The 16,265-nt window shown below is 37.5% G+C and overlaps 2 protein-coding genes across 11 annotated transcripts in view; one reads left to right on the top strand and one right to left on the bottom strand.

Annotated features, from left to right (window-relative positions):
- Positions 1-123: 123 nt before the first annotated feature.
- Positions 124-10,171, bottom strand: Tua1 (alpha-tubulin). 8 transcript variants are annotated; one of them, XM_062676386.1, is made up of 5 exons: positions 9,879-10,171; positions 9,573-9,655; positions 2,273-2,514; positions 1,414-1,636; positions 124-1,330 (listed from the first exon to the last, which is right to left on the bottom strand). In XM_062676386.1, the coding sequence occupies exons 3-5, from the start codon at positions 2,273-2,275 to the stop codon at positions 204-206; spliced, it is 1,353 nt and encodes a 450-aa protein (XP_062532370.1). In that variant the 5' UTR covers positions 2,276-2,514; positions 9,573-9,655; positions 9,879-10,171; the 3' UTR covers positions 124-203.
- The window catches only part of LOC101738114 (mucin-2), a 50,223-nt gene continuing 37,692 nt past the window's right edge, over positions 3,735-16,265 (top strand). For 2 of the 3 annotated variants that reach the window (XM_012697872.4, XM_004923549.5), the window contains exon 1: positions 7,423-7,564. The gene's annotated coding sequence lies outside the window, so the exon portion shown is untranslated. Of the gene's footprint in view, positions 3,855-7,422; positions 7,565-16,265 lie in introns of those variants that run through there. The other variant, XM_021346225.3, reaches the window with a different exon arrangement.

The raw sequence follows: 16,265 nt of genomic DNA, 5'->3' as shown, positions 1-16,265 counted from the left end.
ATGTCGGAACATCAAAAGACTCATTAAGCCTGCCCCCTCCAATAAACCACAAGACGCTCAGGAGTACTTTGTCATGAGTGAAAGCGATTAAGAAAATGAACAGGAAAAATAAAAAATAAAAACTTTTCGATACATCATTTTTTTATTTCATTTCACCGGAATGTAAAACGGTGCGAGTGCGCCATAAAAGATATTTCATTGGCTTAGTACTCTTCGGCTCCCTCACCCTCGCCTTCAGCGGAGTCCATGCCGACTTCTTCGTAATCCTTCTCGAGGGCAGCCAGGTCCTCACGGGCTTCGGAGAACTCTCCCTCCTCCATACCCTCACCGACGTACCAGTGCACGAAAGCACGCTTGGCGTACATGAGGTCGAACTTGTGGTCAAGGCGAGCCCAAGCTTCGGCGATGGCGGTGGTGTTGGACAACATGCAGACGGCACGTTGAACCTTGGCCAAGTCGCCTCCGGGCACCACGGTGGGTGGCTGGTAGTTGATACCGACCTTGAAACCGGTTGGACACCAGTCGACGAATTGGATAGTACGCTTGGTTTTGATGGTAGCGATGGCCGCGTTCACATCCTTGGGTACGACGTCACCACGGTACAGCATACAGCAAGCCATGTACTTGCCATGACGGGGGTCGCATTTCACCATCTGGTTGGCGGGCTCGAAGCATGCGTTTGTGATCTCGGCGACGGAAAGCTGTTCATGGTAGGCCTTCTCGGCAGAGATGACTGGCGCGTACGTGACCAGTGGGAAGTGGATACGGGGGTAAGGCACCAAGTTAGTCTGGAACTCGGTGAGGTCCACATTCAGAGCGCCGTCGAATCTCAAAGAAGCAGTGATCGAGGAGACAATCTGTCCGATGAGACGATTCAGGTTGGTGTAGGTTGGGCGCTCAATGTCGAGATTACGGCGGCAGATGTCATAGATGGCTTCATTGTCGACCATGAAAGCACAGTCAGAGTGCTCAAGGGTTGTGTGGGTGGTGAGGATAGAGTTGTAGGGCTCGACGACGGCAGTGGAAACCTGAGGCGCGGGGTAGATGGCGAACTCCAGTTTAGACTTCTTGCCGTAGTCAACGGAGAGACGCTCCATCAATAAGGAAGTGAACCCAGAGCCGGTACCTCCACCGAAGGAGTGGAAGATCAGGAATCCTTGCAGACCGGTACACTGGTCAGCGAGCTTGCGGATTCTGTCCAAAACCAAATCTACGATTTCCTTTCCAATGGTGTAGTGACCACGGGCATAGTTGTTGGCCGCATCTTCCTTACCAGTAATAAGTTGTTCTGGATGAAACAACTGTCTGTATGTGCCAGTGCGGACCTCATCTGTGTAAAAAAAAAATACATTTAATATTCCTTAATCTGGTTCAATTAAGCGAAATTTTTGGTCTAGTGCTCGTAATACTGACCAACAACAGTAGGTTCAAGATCGACGAAGACAGCACGGGGTACGTGCTTGCCAGCTCCGGTCTCGCTGAAGAAAGTGTTGAAAGAATCGTCTCCACCCCCGATGGTCTTGTCTGTGGGCATCTGGCCATCAGGCTGGATGCCGTGCTCCAGGCAGTAAAGCTCCCAGCAGGCATTACCGATCTGGACTCCGGCTTGGCCAACGTGTACAGAGATGCACTCACGCTGTGTAAATAAAAGAAAAAGATCAGATAATACATACTAATCAACGATAGCTATGGACTAGGTTTTTAATAAAATTATAATACATTTTTATTTATTGGCTCGATAAATTTACGGTGAAAGGTGAAATCACCACGTCACGCTTTCCGTGTTCAATAAGGCGGCATATTATCTAGAACATTTCATTTTCAACACAGATGATATCACCGGCTTCAAATGAGATCATCGACCATGTGTCCGTGACTAATATGCATTTATTAATAAAAATCGAAGTCTCAAAAGAAACATTTCAGCTAACATATTTAAATTCACTAAATTATTTTGTGGCTAACAAGATTCGAACGACCAAGGGCGTGGTAGCGGCACCTTGAACTAGACCACAAAAACGTCGGCAGACGGAATTTAATCGAAACAAAAAACGACTAAACTTACTAAGCCATTGGGATATTGAAACAAAAGAAGAATTAGGAGATTTTTCACAAACTCAATCTTTCGAACTTTAATTGACACTTATCGAACGTGGCCGTCATTACGTACACAAAATGGTGGCGTTACCGACCGGCACATGAAGCCATGAATTTAGTAAAATATATCGAAGTAAATTTAAAATTAAAGAAATGAAATAATTAAGCAACTCACCATTTTGATTTGAGTTTTTTTCTATGCTTAAATGTAGAATTAAATTATAATCAGTCGTCGTTCAGCGCGACCGGTTAAGTGGCTTGCCAAACGAATGTGAATGCGGCGAAAACCGTTACAACGGCTTATATAGGTTCGGCGTTCTGGGGAATGACGCTATCCGTGCTGTGTTATGATTGGCTGAAAAATTGCCGCACTGGAACCTCCACCAATAAGGTAAAAGCTGCATTATATCTCCATTGCTGGAATAATGTAGGTTGGTTGATGATTCACCGGCGACAATTTTATTTAAGTGTTGTACATTAAATTTCTGATCATCGACCGTCCCAAAAAAAATTTTTTAAATTTTCCTTTTTACTTTTTAAAAATTCCAACCAATCTTCTAACCCTTATTTATTGAGAATGATTATTTGAATATTAGTCTTAGTTACAGCCAGGCCGCTGTGTAGGCCTAAATATTGTTTTCAAACACTGTTCGCAGAAAGACAATTCAAAGTCAAAAGTCTTGTGATAATGCAGGATATTCATCCTAAGAAGCGGTCTGACAAAACCCTGAGTTTGTACAATTTAGAGGCAAAATGGTTAATTAATATTCGGTTTGTGAACCTTTTTTTTTGGGAAGGAAGAATTACATGTCGACCGAAGGTCTTTCTAGTTTCACCAAGACAGGTGGGTGAGCACGGGTTCAACCAGGAGGAGTGAGATTTGCTAACAGCTGCCCGAGCGCCCCCAAAAGAGACTAAACAGCTTAAGGGCAGCTACTTCACGAATACATCTATTACCAGATCGAATTCACGATCCAAAGATCCTGCGAGAAACTTAGATACTTAGAAACTTTTTATAGATGGGATCGCCTCATGGTCATTGAAATGAACCTTTACTGTACCATTTCTGCCTATTAATGCCTATTTATGCCATGTAGCAGTAATGCGTTTCGACTTGAAGGGTAGGGCCACTGTACTCTAAAAACTGAAACCTTAGAACTCATATCTCAAAGTAGGTGGCGGTATTTACGTTGTTGATGTCTATGGGCTTCATTAACTACTTAACATCAGGTGGGCCGTGAGCTTGTCCATCCAACTAAGAAAAAAAAAAACCTAAGCTTTCGAAATTTGAGTTTATTTATAATTTCATGGTTGATCCATAAAAGCTGAGACAACCGACCTGAAGCATTCGGTTCGTATAAACATTAAGATATCACCTAGTCGAGATTTTCGTCATGCTCGCGATTCACTTCTACAACCGCTACAACTGCGGCTAGAGAACACTGCAGCTCAATACAGTACTATTATTGGCAAACGAAAAAAGTTAATTTGAAATTCCATATTGAAAGCATTCTTAAAATAAGCAGACTTAGCTCAAAACTAATTATTTTCAGAATGATAAAATTTTAAACAAAAAGTAGACACAAATTACAATTAAACCGATAAATGTGCGGTTGCGATGCAGTGTCCCAACACTAAAAGCTTTACTCTGTGTGAGTGTCGACTGGGTTCCGCGGGGCCGGCGCGGTGGGGTTCCCACGCGACCACTGCCAGAAACCTTTTGTTCATGTGTGTGCAAAATCAATATGGAATTGAAAGTATGTTTTTTTCGAATACTACTCTTAATTTCGCCAAACTGTGAATTATTATTTAATTTTATAGTGAAATTAGATTAAACTGTATAGTTTTATGGTAGTAAAATTACGTTTTTGTATGTGAAATCATCCAATCGCGTCTAAACGCACACATTGAAAAATTTACTATACACAACACAATGGTACTTTAAACCAGGGCTGCTATGCATGCTAAGCATGGAAGGCACGGATCGCGTCTACTATTTGTGCAGTCAGTAAATGTTGGTAAATGTATTTAAAAATTGTGTAGCATCAACAAGGAAAATTAGATTTTTAGAAATACCTACTTATACTTTATAAAAGTCCGTTTTTAATCAAAAATACAAAAATAGGATGACAGTACCTATCCGCTGTAATTATTGTTTTCTTGACGATTAAATGCATTAGTTCTTTGGGATATGCCGTTAATTAGTATGATGTTAAGTGATTCAATAGACTGTTATTATAGAATAACACTCCAAACAGGCATATAATGTTAAGATTATTATACGCTCGTACTAGAATATTCGATCATCGCTACAGATCTATTACACAGTAATATATTTACACAACGTCTCTCATTATTTCTTGTTTCTTCTTTCAGACAGAAAGACAGAGTTCTTTATAAGTGTAAGAATGGTATTATTATTTTTTTGGTTTCTGAAATCTCTAGTTTGGACATCCCTGTTGTACACCATAGATGAGACCGTCACACGCGAAAAAACCTGTAATCTATAGAGAGAAAACGTCTGTTTAATTATTTAAAAAGCAAAGCCCTTAGCTCTGTTCGAGTTTCGAGTTATCATTTTTTGGTCCCCCAATTACATATATCCGAAGATCACTTCTCCTGCTCGTTTTTATTTTCAAGCGATTATCAGCCTGTTTATCTAATCAATCATTCTACTACTTAATTCGCTCTGAACTTCTAAATTATCTCTGTTCGAAGACTCCATTTTCTCCAGTTTGCGTGTAGTTGAAATAGCCATTTAGGCCACCAGCAAATAGGAAGGACAAAAAAGTATCTTTTCTTAAAAGGTGCCAGTCATTTTAGCTAATACTGTGTAGACCTTTTCTTGTATCAATTTTTTTAAACGTATGTTTTATACACGTTTGACTGACATGTCATCATTCTAGGATTAAGTTACCATCAGACCGCTTGAGTGGTACCTTAATATAGCATTGTTTTGATCTTAACGGAAGCACACACAGTCTTTAACTACGGTCTTCGTATAAAATACATGAGCATTGAGCACTGCATGAAACCTCTTGAATTAATGCATGAACTTCGAGAGTGAAAGAAAGTAGAATGTGGATTCGTCGGACGTCTGCTTGGTGGACTAGTGATGCCCAATAAGGCTACTGAAAAGATATCACGAATAAACTATCCAACTTAATCCGTTGTTTTAGGCAAGTTAGGTAAAAGCGTGATTGTAAGTCGTAATAATATATCCAATGAGGTCATGGAAATATACCGTGGGCTTAATTACTTACATAGTATAACATTGTTCTCACTAATGATTGCCACGGGAAAGGGATAAGTGTAAAAGTTAGTAGTTCAGTCTATCAAATTAATTAAACCCTTAACTGTAGCTAATATATACTATATTATTATGTATATTCAATAAAGATTAAAGACCATGACGTATGGGTTAATTTCATAAGGTCAATACATATCACTTTCCTGGGAATTTCATTTTTTTTATCATATTACTTATGTTAAAAGGTTATCGTGTGATTTGCAATGCAATATGTTCAGCTTTTATTTAAAAATGTCAAAATATAACGTGGTGTGTGAAATAGAAAGCTTTTGCCACTATTGGATCGTATAGAACAATAATAAGTTGTCTACTAGATACTATAAGTGCTACAAACTATAATAAGTGCCACAAATTGTCGGTTTAAGAGACATCGTTTTTCCAACGAACGATTTTCGTATCAGCCACTTTTGAAATCAACTAGGTACATAGTGTTTCCTGAGTGCTATGACATCATAGTTTCCGCCAAAACAAATTTGAAAGAAATCCTTCTCTATTAACAGTAGATTGGCAAAGGCAGTCAGCTACCATCAGCTTAGCGGTAGGTATATTCGGCTATACAAAACTTTAGTTTTAAATTTGACTCTCAGCTTAGAATTAGTTATATTTTAAATGTTCATTTTACAAATCCAATTTCATAATTGTTTTCGACAAACTATAGGTGGAGTCGCGGGACACACCCAGTGATTTCATCATTAACAGCTGTGCACACAATAACACAAATATAATTTGACAACCCCTTTTTAATACGCTTTTATTAGCTTCAGACGTATGTATATATGTATGTTTGTAACGGAATTCTTTAACATGATTTCGTCAAAGTATCAGTAGTTATATAAGTAAATATTTTATGAACAGATATGAGTAGAAGGGTTATTTTGATAATATCCTGAAAAGCACCTCACGCTTTTTAACAAATAAAATCATTTTTTCTTACACTATTTTTAATTCAAATTTATTAAAATTCATTTTCTATTTTTAGTTGGATTTTCTATAAAAGCGTATTTTGTTAGTTTTTTTAAACTATTATTAATCGACGCTTGAAAGGCAAACGTGACTAAGCGACAATGCGTGAACTTTACAGTAGACTAATTTAAAGTTGAAATACCTGACAAAAATTATATTTTAACGAATCTAGCTGTAGGATTGAAATGATTTTAATAGACCTAGAAATATATATTTTTTGCGCATCGAATATGGTTATTGCCTATCATTTATGTACAAAACAGCTATTGTCGCTTAGTCACGTTTGCCTTTCAAGCATCGATAAAATTTATTTATTTTAAAGTCCAACTAAACTATTACTGCCATCTACTACAACAAGACAGAACTAAATATACCAACTACGGATGTTGGGTTCACTTTCAATACGTACGTTTAATCGCGCCATCATATCAGATCGCTAACTACTGCCATCTGTGAACACTTTTAGAAGCTTAATAAAGTTTGTGAAAAACTTGTTTTAGCTGAGTTCATTAAAATGAAGGAGGAAGCTCACAATCCGAAGCAAAATCGTGGTTATTGAAATTTAAAAATTTTTGAAGTACCAATTTTCAAGTAAAAGTTTTTTATTGTTAAAGCTCAGGCCCTCCAACTGATACTTAGAACCTGTAGACATTACAACTTTATGGAATTAACCAGGATGGTACCATCTCACCGCATCGCACCTAATTAATCTAGTTAATCTCTATATGTATTTGTATTATAACTTTAAGAGAAAAATAAACAAATTATTAGTATTATTATTATGTACCTACTACATTCTACTCCAACTACACGACTGAAAGAGTTCGAATAAGAAACAACTAAAAAATCATTCTTTTCAGACATTAATAACTTTTATATCTTTATCATGAATTGCGGTCATACTTGTGAATATGTGCATATTCGAAACAAAATATTTTTCTTTTGAATTTAATTTCTTGAAACTAAAACTGACTCACGACTATTTCTGTTGCGAGCGCGGGGATCGAATGCGCGCGCAACTCGCTTCATTCCGCGCGCGAACGCAAAAGCGCGAGCGCCACGACACGACGAATTTTAAAAAGGAAATATTATAAAATAACGTATTTATTTACCAAATGTTTGTGTAATAAATTGAAGTGCCGTTCAAAGTGTGTTTGTGCTTTGTTTTGTGAATACAAAAGGATTGTCGCTACGGTGAGTCAATGTAAAGTCAAATACATGAATAATTTTCACGGTCATTATTTCATTTCTAAGGTTTTATTTTCTTAAGTTTCATTGTGTTTTCTTAGAATATAAGATGGATTGAGTTTTATCAGTATGATCATTAATCTCTATAATGAAGCATGTGATACGGAAATAACATTATGAAGGAGTCTTTCTGAGAATAATTTTTTTTTTATGCGTATTCAAATTTTGCCGCGCAAAGAATTATTCGATTTATTAATAATATTTGCTTAGACATAATTAATTATGTATAAGAATTTCGCTCTGAATATGTTTTGTTGTCAGAAAAATATTTCATCATTTTATTAAAGTTATTGTTACCTAAACTATTTATTGTAATAAATGATTGTTCTATCTCTGTTTGTTCCATAGTACGTGTTCTCAGCGTGAATATGGATTATGCAACCATTTTTTATTAATTTATTTACTCTACAGTTCGTCTTTTGTCTTGTTATCTCCTGGACTATATTTGTATGTACAGCTTTTTTCTTTATATGTAGAGCTGTTTAGATAAATCTAAATAGAATTACTCTTAAAAAATCAACCTTCATATACGTAATTTTGTATCGATATTTTACATGAGTTACGAATACACAACCATGGACCTGTGGGCACAAAATGTATGAAACTGAAGATTAATATTAGGTATATAAAATTATGGTAAACAATATTTGACTGATATTTCTAATTCCAATATCAATACCTAATTTAGATGTGGCGTTGATCTGTAAAATCGCTTTCGTGAACTAAAAATCGAATTGGTAAGTAGTTCTGATTGTTTACGCTCCTCCAAATAATCCCGGTTTCCCGATACCCCAGTGTTTCGTATGATCCATGCGTTGTGTGGTGCCAAGTTTTAATATTAGCGCCGCTGATGTCATCATAATAATGTTTACATACGTACCAGTTTTGTGGCTTCGTGATTAGCGGGGCTGTGTTCAGATTTGAGATGGTTTGAGTACAAACGCTTCTAGCTTGGATGACTTCAAAGATGAAGCAAAAAAATAGTATAGATAGTGGTGGTAGGACCTCTTGTGAGTCCGCGCGGGTAGGTACCACCACCCTGCGTATTTCTGCCGTGAAGCAGTAATGCGTTTCGGTTTTGAAGGGTGGGGCAGCCGTTGTAACTATACTTGAGACATTAGAACTTATATTTCAAGGTGGGCGGCGCATTTACGTTGTAGATGTCTATGGGCTCCAGTAACCACTCAACACCAGGTGGGCTGTGAGCTCGTCCACCCATCTAAGCAATAAAAAATAAAAAGATAGGACGCTTATTTTGCGTAATGACAAAAGGGTGTTTGATAAGCGCGTATAAATAGGTAAGTCTATTTTAAATATTATTGCTATCTGTGTTCGAATTGGATGGTAGCCGACTTGGAATTTCTAGGTCATGCTTATAGATGATCGGTGGAAATTTTGTTGTCGCCATCAACAACAGCTAGTCATTAAAGCGTGCACAGATAGCCGTGCGGATTTGGAGAGTGCGACTGTTGTCGAATAGTTCAATCGAATTCATGTCACAAAAACTTTACGTTTTTCGTATATATCTGTTGATATTATTTACACATAGAACCTTAAAAACCAGGCGGTCTATTCTTCTGTTATTACACTGCTAACAATCCTGCTAACTATCGAGAAAAATGTAGCATGTAGGTTGCATGCTACTTCCTCCGGTAACTCAGAAACCTGGCCATAAATAATTTGGGTCCAACACGAAAACAGCCTCATTTTTAACTTTTGCTATGGATAAAATCATTCTTAAAGTCCTCTGATTTTCAGCACTAGTCTTCTTCGGGTTTTCGTAGTGGGAGATTGCAGTGTATATGGTATAAATACCTAGAGTACTCTATTCCTACCAAGATAAAAGATGCGATGATGTTTCTCTAGATAGTCACTAGACAGCCAAAATTTGATTAATTGAAGAGGAAGAATAACAACACATTCAGTTGTTTTCTTTAAAAAAATCCCCACTTACCAATAAATCAATTTCAAATACGACCGCTGATGATGCGAACCCATGACGCAATGTTTCTCGAAGGCAATTGCATCAGCTCGAAACTGTTGAGTAAACACACAATTTCAATGGAGTTCCAATCGAGTCCTGGAAACGTGCGGTCAGAACAATCTGAGTCATTAAGGCCGTTCTGTTGTTCGCAAGATCCAAGGCTAATATTTATTAAAACACAAAAATATTTATGTATTATGAGTAATTATGAAATATTAAGGACAAGGTCACAGTGTTAAGGAGTAAGATATTTTGTTTTAGTCCTTTTTTTCCTACCTATGCTGATAGCCTTGAGAGGCTATATCAGCTTCTCCTTGACGTGTAGGTGAGCTCACGAGCTCAACCTGAGAGAATTGCTAACACTAGCCCTAGCAAGAGCAGGGCTTTGCTGAATCTACTACCAGATCAGGCGAGAGACTCAGTGGGTAAGGTCTTGCATTATCATCACAGTTTCGAGAATTATCTCAGTTGCACTTTGGGAGTTCAATTTTTGAAGTGAAACTTCTTTAAGCGCATGAGGGTAAAATTTTTACAGACGTAACGTCACGCAGGTATGCAACGGAAGTGTCTTAAGTACTTGTCAAATGTCAGTAGTAGTAGTTGTTGTATTTTTCCAACTGGAAAGGCAAATGTATCATACCATACAGCCTAATATTTTATAATTTTTTCGTGAAAAATGCTAATAGGAATTGAAATGAAATGAAAAGAATTTGGAACATTAATTAAATAGCATGAAATTAAATTAGTCTATCTATCTCTTAGGTTTATGGCGTTTCTTTTTAGATTTCGCCAATGTCAAGTGTATTTAATACTCTGCTTTCTATAGCGGGCTTCGTAAACGAGCAAGGTCACAGATATTCACTAAGAATTAAGTGAGTGTAGCTAAGAATGTTTGATGACAGGATCTCTGTTGATTTACCTAAAACAATATACATACAATATACATACAACATATATATACAGGGGTTAGTTCGATAACAGACAGACAAACTACAGCTTAATATTATTATGGTTAATGAATGAACTAAGATTAAATTAGTCAATTCAATTGGCAAAATATTAGTCATTTACAATTTAGAAATCTAAACATAATGTGACTGTCAACACTGAGATTTGAGATTGACATTTGACAGACTTTTGGCGGGAACATATCTTCCTTTTTCCCTTCCTCTAAGTCTCGGAAATCTAAAGTTTTAGATTTGTATAAATATAAGCAAGACTTATAAATTAGCTCGCCAAAGAAGTTTCACTTCTGACATGTGTACTTTGTACGCACGCACTTTTTTATTATTATTCGCGTGGCAGAAGGTGCAATCTAGCAAAGCAAGAACAGAATTGTGGAACTGTGTTAAAATAGGACTGTTCCTTAAATTAAATAATCGAAAGTACCAGGCAAACATCAAAATGATGAAACATTAAACAAATGCATAAAGAGAATGCAAGCAGATATTGAGGCGAAGTGATAGAAAGTTGGCGGTTTATGCAATAAAGTCTGGACATGAGGGCGTCAGATATCGCAACCGAGAATACAGCTTTCTATGACTAAGATAATCTGCACCGATCCCACAATAACTCACAGAAAAAAAAGGTTCAACAAGAGAAGAAACAAGTTGAGTTCGTAACCAAAGCTTACGAACGAAATTGAACGAATATAAGTATGTATGTCAGTCTCTTCAATACAGGGAATCCTAAATTGGGGCCGGATGACCGAGTTGTTTTTTTTTTTTCTACCTGAGCTGGTAGCCTTGACATGCTATTCCAGCGTAATCTTAACTAGTAAGTGAGCTCACGGGGCTCAAACCTGACGGCGTTGCTAACACGAACCCGCAAGAGCCGTGCTTCGCAGAATCTACTACCGCATCGGAAACGCGACCCACTGAGAAGATCCGGCGAGAAACTCAGTGGGCTGATGACCGAGCGTGATTTGTTCCGAGTTACTAAATCATTAGTCATTTCCTAATAAAAAAATCTGCATGCTGAATTTAAGAAAATCAGACAGAGTACGAAACAAAGTCATTAGAGGTCGCAATAAGATACAAAATGTTTAAACTAGAATTCGGAAACTAAAATGGCAATGGACAGGACATACAATAAGAGGCATCGAAAAATGGAACAAAAGCATAGTGTTTTGGTACCCTAGAGATAGAAAAAGGAAACGAGGCAGACAGATTCGGAGGTGGGAAGACGAGATAAAGACGGTAGCAGGAAAACTATGGACAAAGAAAGCTCTAAACCGAGTAGAGTGGAAAGAAATGGAGGAGGCCTTTACCAAAGCTGGGCAAACAGATGAAGTTGTCGATGTCATCGACTCGGCAGAGTCGTTAATTTAAGTTTATTATTTGTAAATATCCTTTGCGTCTGAAAAAAGGCTTTTATTATTATTAGTATTACTAAAAAAGATCTCTTTCATCAAACTTCTTCTAGGCGTGTATGGAACTCTGAAGTGCCTTTGTTCACCGGCCGATTGCATACACTTGTGGTTTTAAATTAAGCGACAATTCCAAGGTCCGAAAGACCTCGTCATCCGACAATTTCCCTTTTTGTAAAACAAACACGCTTAACACGTCTCGACGTATCTTTTAATATTCGCGCAGGGTGCTCGCTAAAGGCAGTTCGCAAATTCGCCCGGCGTCGCCACGAAACTTTTACTTGCAGTACTCACGTTACAAAGCTTTTAATAATGCTCATTCGTTCCCATCCTTACTACGTTTGTTTTATTAAAAGCATACTAATATCCCATGCAGTAAAAGTGTATGCAGATTAGCCCGTTTGAATTCCAGTATACTAGTAGTATTGGAACAAGAAATACACCGACTGCCTTACCTATTAGGCGACAAACATTTTAAATCTATTACATTAAAAATGCATAATGGTAAATAAATAAATCATAATTATCTAAAACCTTAAACAACTAATTCTATATGACATTAAACATATGTGTAATAGGAAAACAAAAGTCTATCTTTACTTTGTAGCGATATCATGTAAGTAGTCATCGGCATGGGCAGTTCCAAATTTCCTTCACAGCTTTCCGTTCCTGTCATCTAGATTGGATCTTCTAACGTTTTCCGTCATAATTTTGGCTCATAGGACTGAAGAATCATAAAAGTGTACTACTACTACTTTTTTACTCGTTCGAAACTGACCCGACCCCATTGGCGATATCTCGTGACCTTGGACGCATTATAAATTCACCTGCAAATCAAGACAACTGGAAAATCTCAAAGTCAAAACTTGCACTGGCGGAGGCGAAAATAAGGTGTACATAAAATTTCAGACGTATCAAACATTGTTACTAAAATAACCCAAGCGAGACCGTGACACGAATAGTGCGCTCCTAAAGTGTGCTAATGTGATATTCCTTTTATTTCGTCTGGTCTTGGGCTCAGAATGACCTTATTTGTAATGGATAAAGCCGCATGTTTTCCTCGAAACAATGGTGGGAAGGAAAAAGCCGTACGATTGCCTTAATAATTTTGACCTAATTTTTAACCGACTGTCGAATGAGGTCCACAAAATTTCACAGAGGTATCAAAATTCTTTGACACGCTCTACAGCGCAAACCTTCTCATGAATTCGAGCATATGTGGCGTCATTAGATTCGTCTCGGTTATAATAATGAAAAACAATTAATAAAACTATAAATACATCTGTGTGTAAATTAAACATAAATAAATATCTAATAAATAATATTTTGGTGCACTCGAGTTTTTTGTTACATTCAAATGGTTTCATTGATGTTATCGGAAAAGAGCCTAATGTTTGGAAATAATATGTATTCACAAGTAAATTTCACCATAGACGGAATTATATCGTGCAATCAAATTGTGCTATAGAAAGAATATTTGCAAAATTGTATATTCTAGTTTCGGGAAACAGACCTTGCTATGGATGGCATATATGTTAGTACTGATAACTATCGCAATCTCGCAAACGTGTGTTGCGATGCATTCACGCGTTCATCTATTTTATCCCCCACATACATCCACTATTGGATATAGGCCTCATACAAGCCACGAAGATCGGTCCTGCGTTCCTTGCATCCAGCGCAAATCTAGTTTACATGCGTTCACCTAACTCTGGATTTATTAATGGAATTCTAAAAGCCTCGTGCCCGTGATTCATCAGCGCAGCCAAACTGCGTTTTCAGAAGCATTTTTCATACACTTTAACCCGTGACGTTTAATTTAAAAATAAAGTTGAACACAACGTAAATACATCGAAATATCTGCCGCAGTCCCAACACAGAGAGTTCCCCGAAATTATGTTGTCATCTATAATTAGCTAGTCGCCACACTGTTATTTCGGACTTACCTTTGCTGTGGTGCCAACTGGGCGTCTGCAGATCAGGAAGTTGCGTCCCTGATTGTGAAACTACAGGTGACTAGCACTACCTAGTTTTGTACCAACCAACGAGGTAGACCTGGATAGGAAGGAAAGGGTATTAATGTGTCCTGCTTCAAACGAGGCTTATGGAGAGTACATAACGGTAGGCAGCGGCTTGGCTCTGCCCCGCGCATTGCTGAAGTCCATGGGCGACGGTAACGACTCACCATCACGTGGACCGTACGCTCGTCAGCCTACAGGGGCAATAAAAAAAAAATAAAAAACTTTGCTTCAAACGTGAAAAAAAAACTTGCACTTACATAGAGCAACTTGATTTGATAGCAGAAGCTGGCAGTTAACATATTTTCTTTTTAAAACGTTACGATAAATCATAATACCAATTGTGTTAAATCATCGAAATGGCGCACTGGTGCCGACGGTAGATACTTATCGATGGATTTCAGGTCTATGATGACGTGGAGATCCACATTTCGGATGAACCATGGGGCTCCGGCGGCTATCCTGTAAAAACGGGATTGTATTATATGAAGGGGTTTCAAGTTAGTGCGGGCCGCGTGAGCGAACACTTCACTTGCATAGGTCATGACGGGGTGTATGCAAGCTTTGTAGAGTGTCACCTTATTTCTAAGGGGCAATTTACTTCGCTTGCAAATCATCGGATAGAAGCCTCAAGGTTAGTGGCGGCATTTCTGGTGATCACCCAACAGCAGTTGCGTCTCGAGTTCGTTGACCCATCTGGTTCAAAAATAAGTAATTTGTTATATTAACGCTTTATTTAAAATCTACAATGACAGAAGTTGTTGTAGTTTTCAACAAAAAAAAGTTACTTCATCTATATATTAATACGTGAAGCAAAAACTTTGTATCCCTTTTTACGAAAATTGCGCGGACGGAGGAGTATGAAATTTTTCACACTTATAGAGAATATAGAGAAGAAGTGCGCAATGCTAATTTTTTTAAAATAATGCATAAAAGATACATTAAATCAATAAAGAAAACATTACACACACTACATACCATGTATTTGACGCGCACACGCAGGCATACTATTTATTGTCAAACTTTTGTTCTTGGCGTCTGTTGTCAAATTGAGAATAGATTAAATATTGTTTGACTTTCTTAATATTTTTATAGTGTAGCCTTGGCGAAATTTGTGATTATAGAAGTATAAAATACAATCATAATAGTGTACAAACTTACAATTCCAATTAATTATAGTCGAATTTCGACTACTGCGGGACCTCTAGTCAACATTAAAAGCAACATAAATCATTATATTTCACTTTGTCGTTGCGTTATGAATTTTTTTCTTTACTACATCCTGTGTCGAGACGTGTCGCTTTATACATACTTTTACGAGCACGTAAATCTATATGAAAATAGTTTATATTGAACTGCTCCTAGTTTTCTTATTCTTGATATGGATCATTAAAACAAAAAATAACCAACGAAATGTGAACGTGACGTGGTTGATCGAGTTAGTTAATGCTTTGACGATAGGAACATTGCTAGATCACTACATAGTATAAAACAAAGTCGCTTTCTCTGTCCCTATATTTGCCTGTCCCTATGTATGCTTAAATCTTTAAAACTACGCAACGGATTTTAATGCGGTTTTTTTTAATAGATAGAGTGATTGAAGAGGAAGGTTTATATGTATAATAACATCCATAAAATAGTGGAGAAATCAATAATAAATTACAGTTTCCGAAGCGAAGCGATGGCGGGTCGCTAGTCTATACTAATATTATAAAGAGGAAAGATTTGTTTGTTTGTTTGTTTCGAATAGGCTCCGAAACTACTGGACCGATTTGAAAAATTCTTTTTCCATTAGAAGCCGACATTGTCCCTGATGAACATAGGCTACTTTTTTAATTATTTTTTTATTTATTTTTTTGGTTTCATGTTTGTTTTAATGTTTCCGAAGCGAAGCGAGGGCGGGTCGCTAGTATTGCATAAAGCTGTTTTTTTGCCGAATACATGATGGGAAAACAACATGTCTTAACTGACTATTGAACACTTGTTTTATACGTACGCACTGCGAATACCGAGAAGTGGTTTTAAAAATACATTATCAGTAAACAGATAGAGTTTGGACGCTGTATTTTATTTTTCACTTGAATCGAAACCACATGACTTGTGGCATGACCTTGCGTAATTCGTTCGCGGCGAATCAATTAACATTTATTAGGTTTGTTTGTGGATAGTTTTAATTGGTGTGCTCGTGATGTCGCCTCTGAAATAATTGCCGCGTGGTAAACCGGGCTGGTCGCGAAATGGGTTTTTAGACAACACACTCGCCAAGATTCGAACCAA

This window comes from Bombyx mori, chromosome 27 (genome assembly GCF_030269925.1).
Source record: "Bombyx mori chromosome 27, ASM3026992v2".
NCBI classification, from domain to species: Eukaryota; Metazoa; Arthropoda; class Insecta; order Lepidoptera; family Bombycidae; genus Bombyx; species Bombyx mori.
The sequence above is the reverse complement of the archived record's forward strand: the minus strand, read 5'-3'. Positions and strand labels throughout refer to the sequence as shown.

Bases quoted from the DNA above. Each gene is read 5' to 3' on its own strand.
- Tua1 (XM_062676386.1), bottom strand. The intron at 1,331-1,413 runs GTCAGTATTACG...TTTTTTACACAG, and splicing joins TCTTGAACCTACTGTTGTTG to ATGAGGTCCGCACTGGCACA.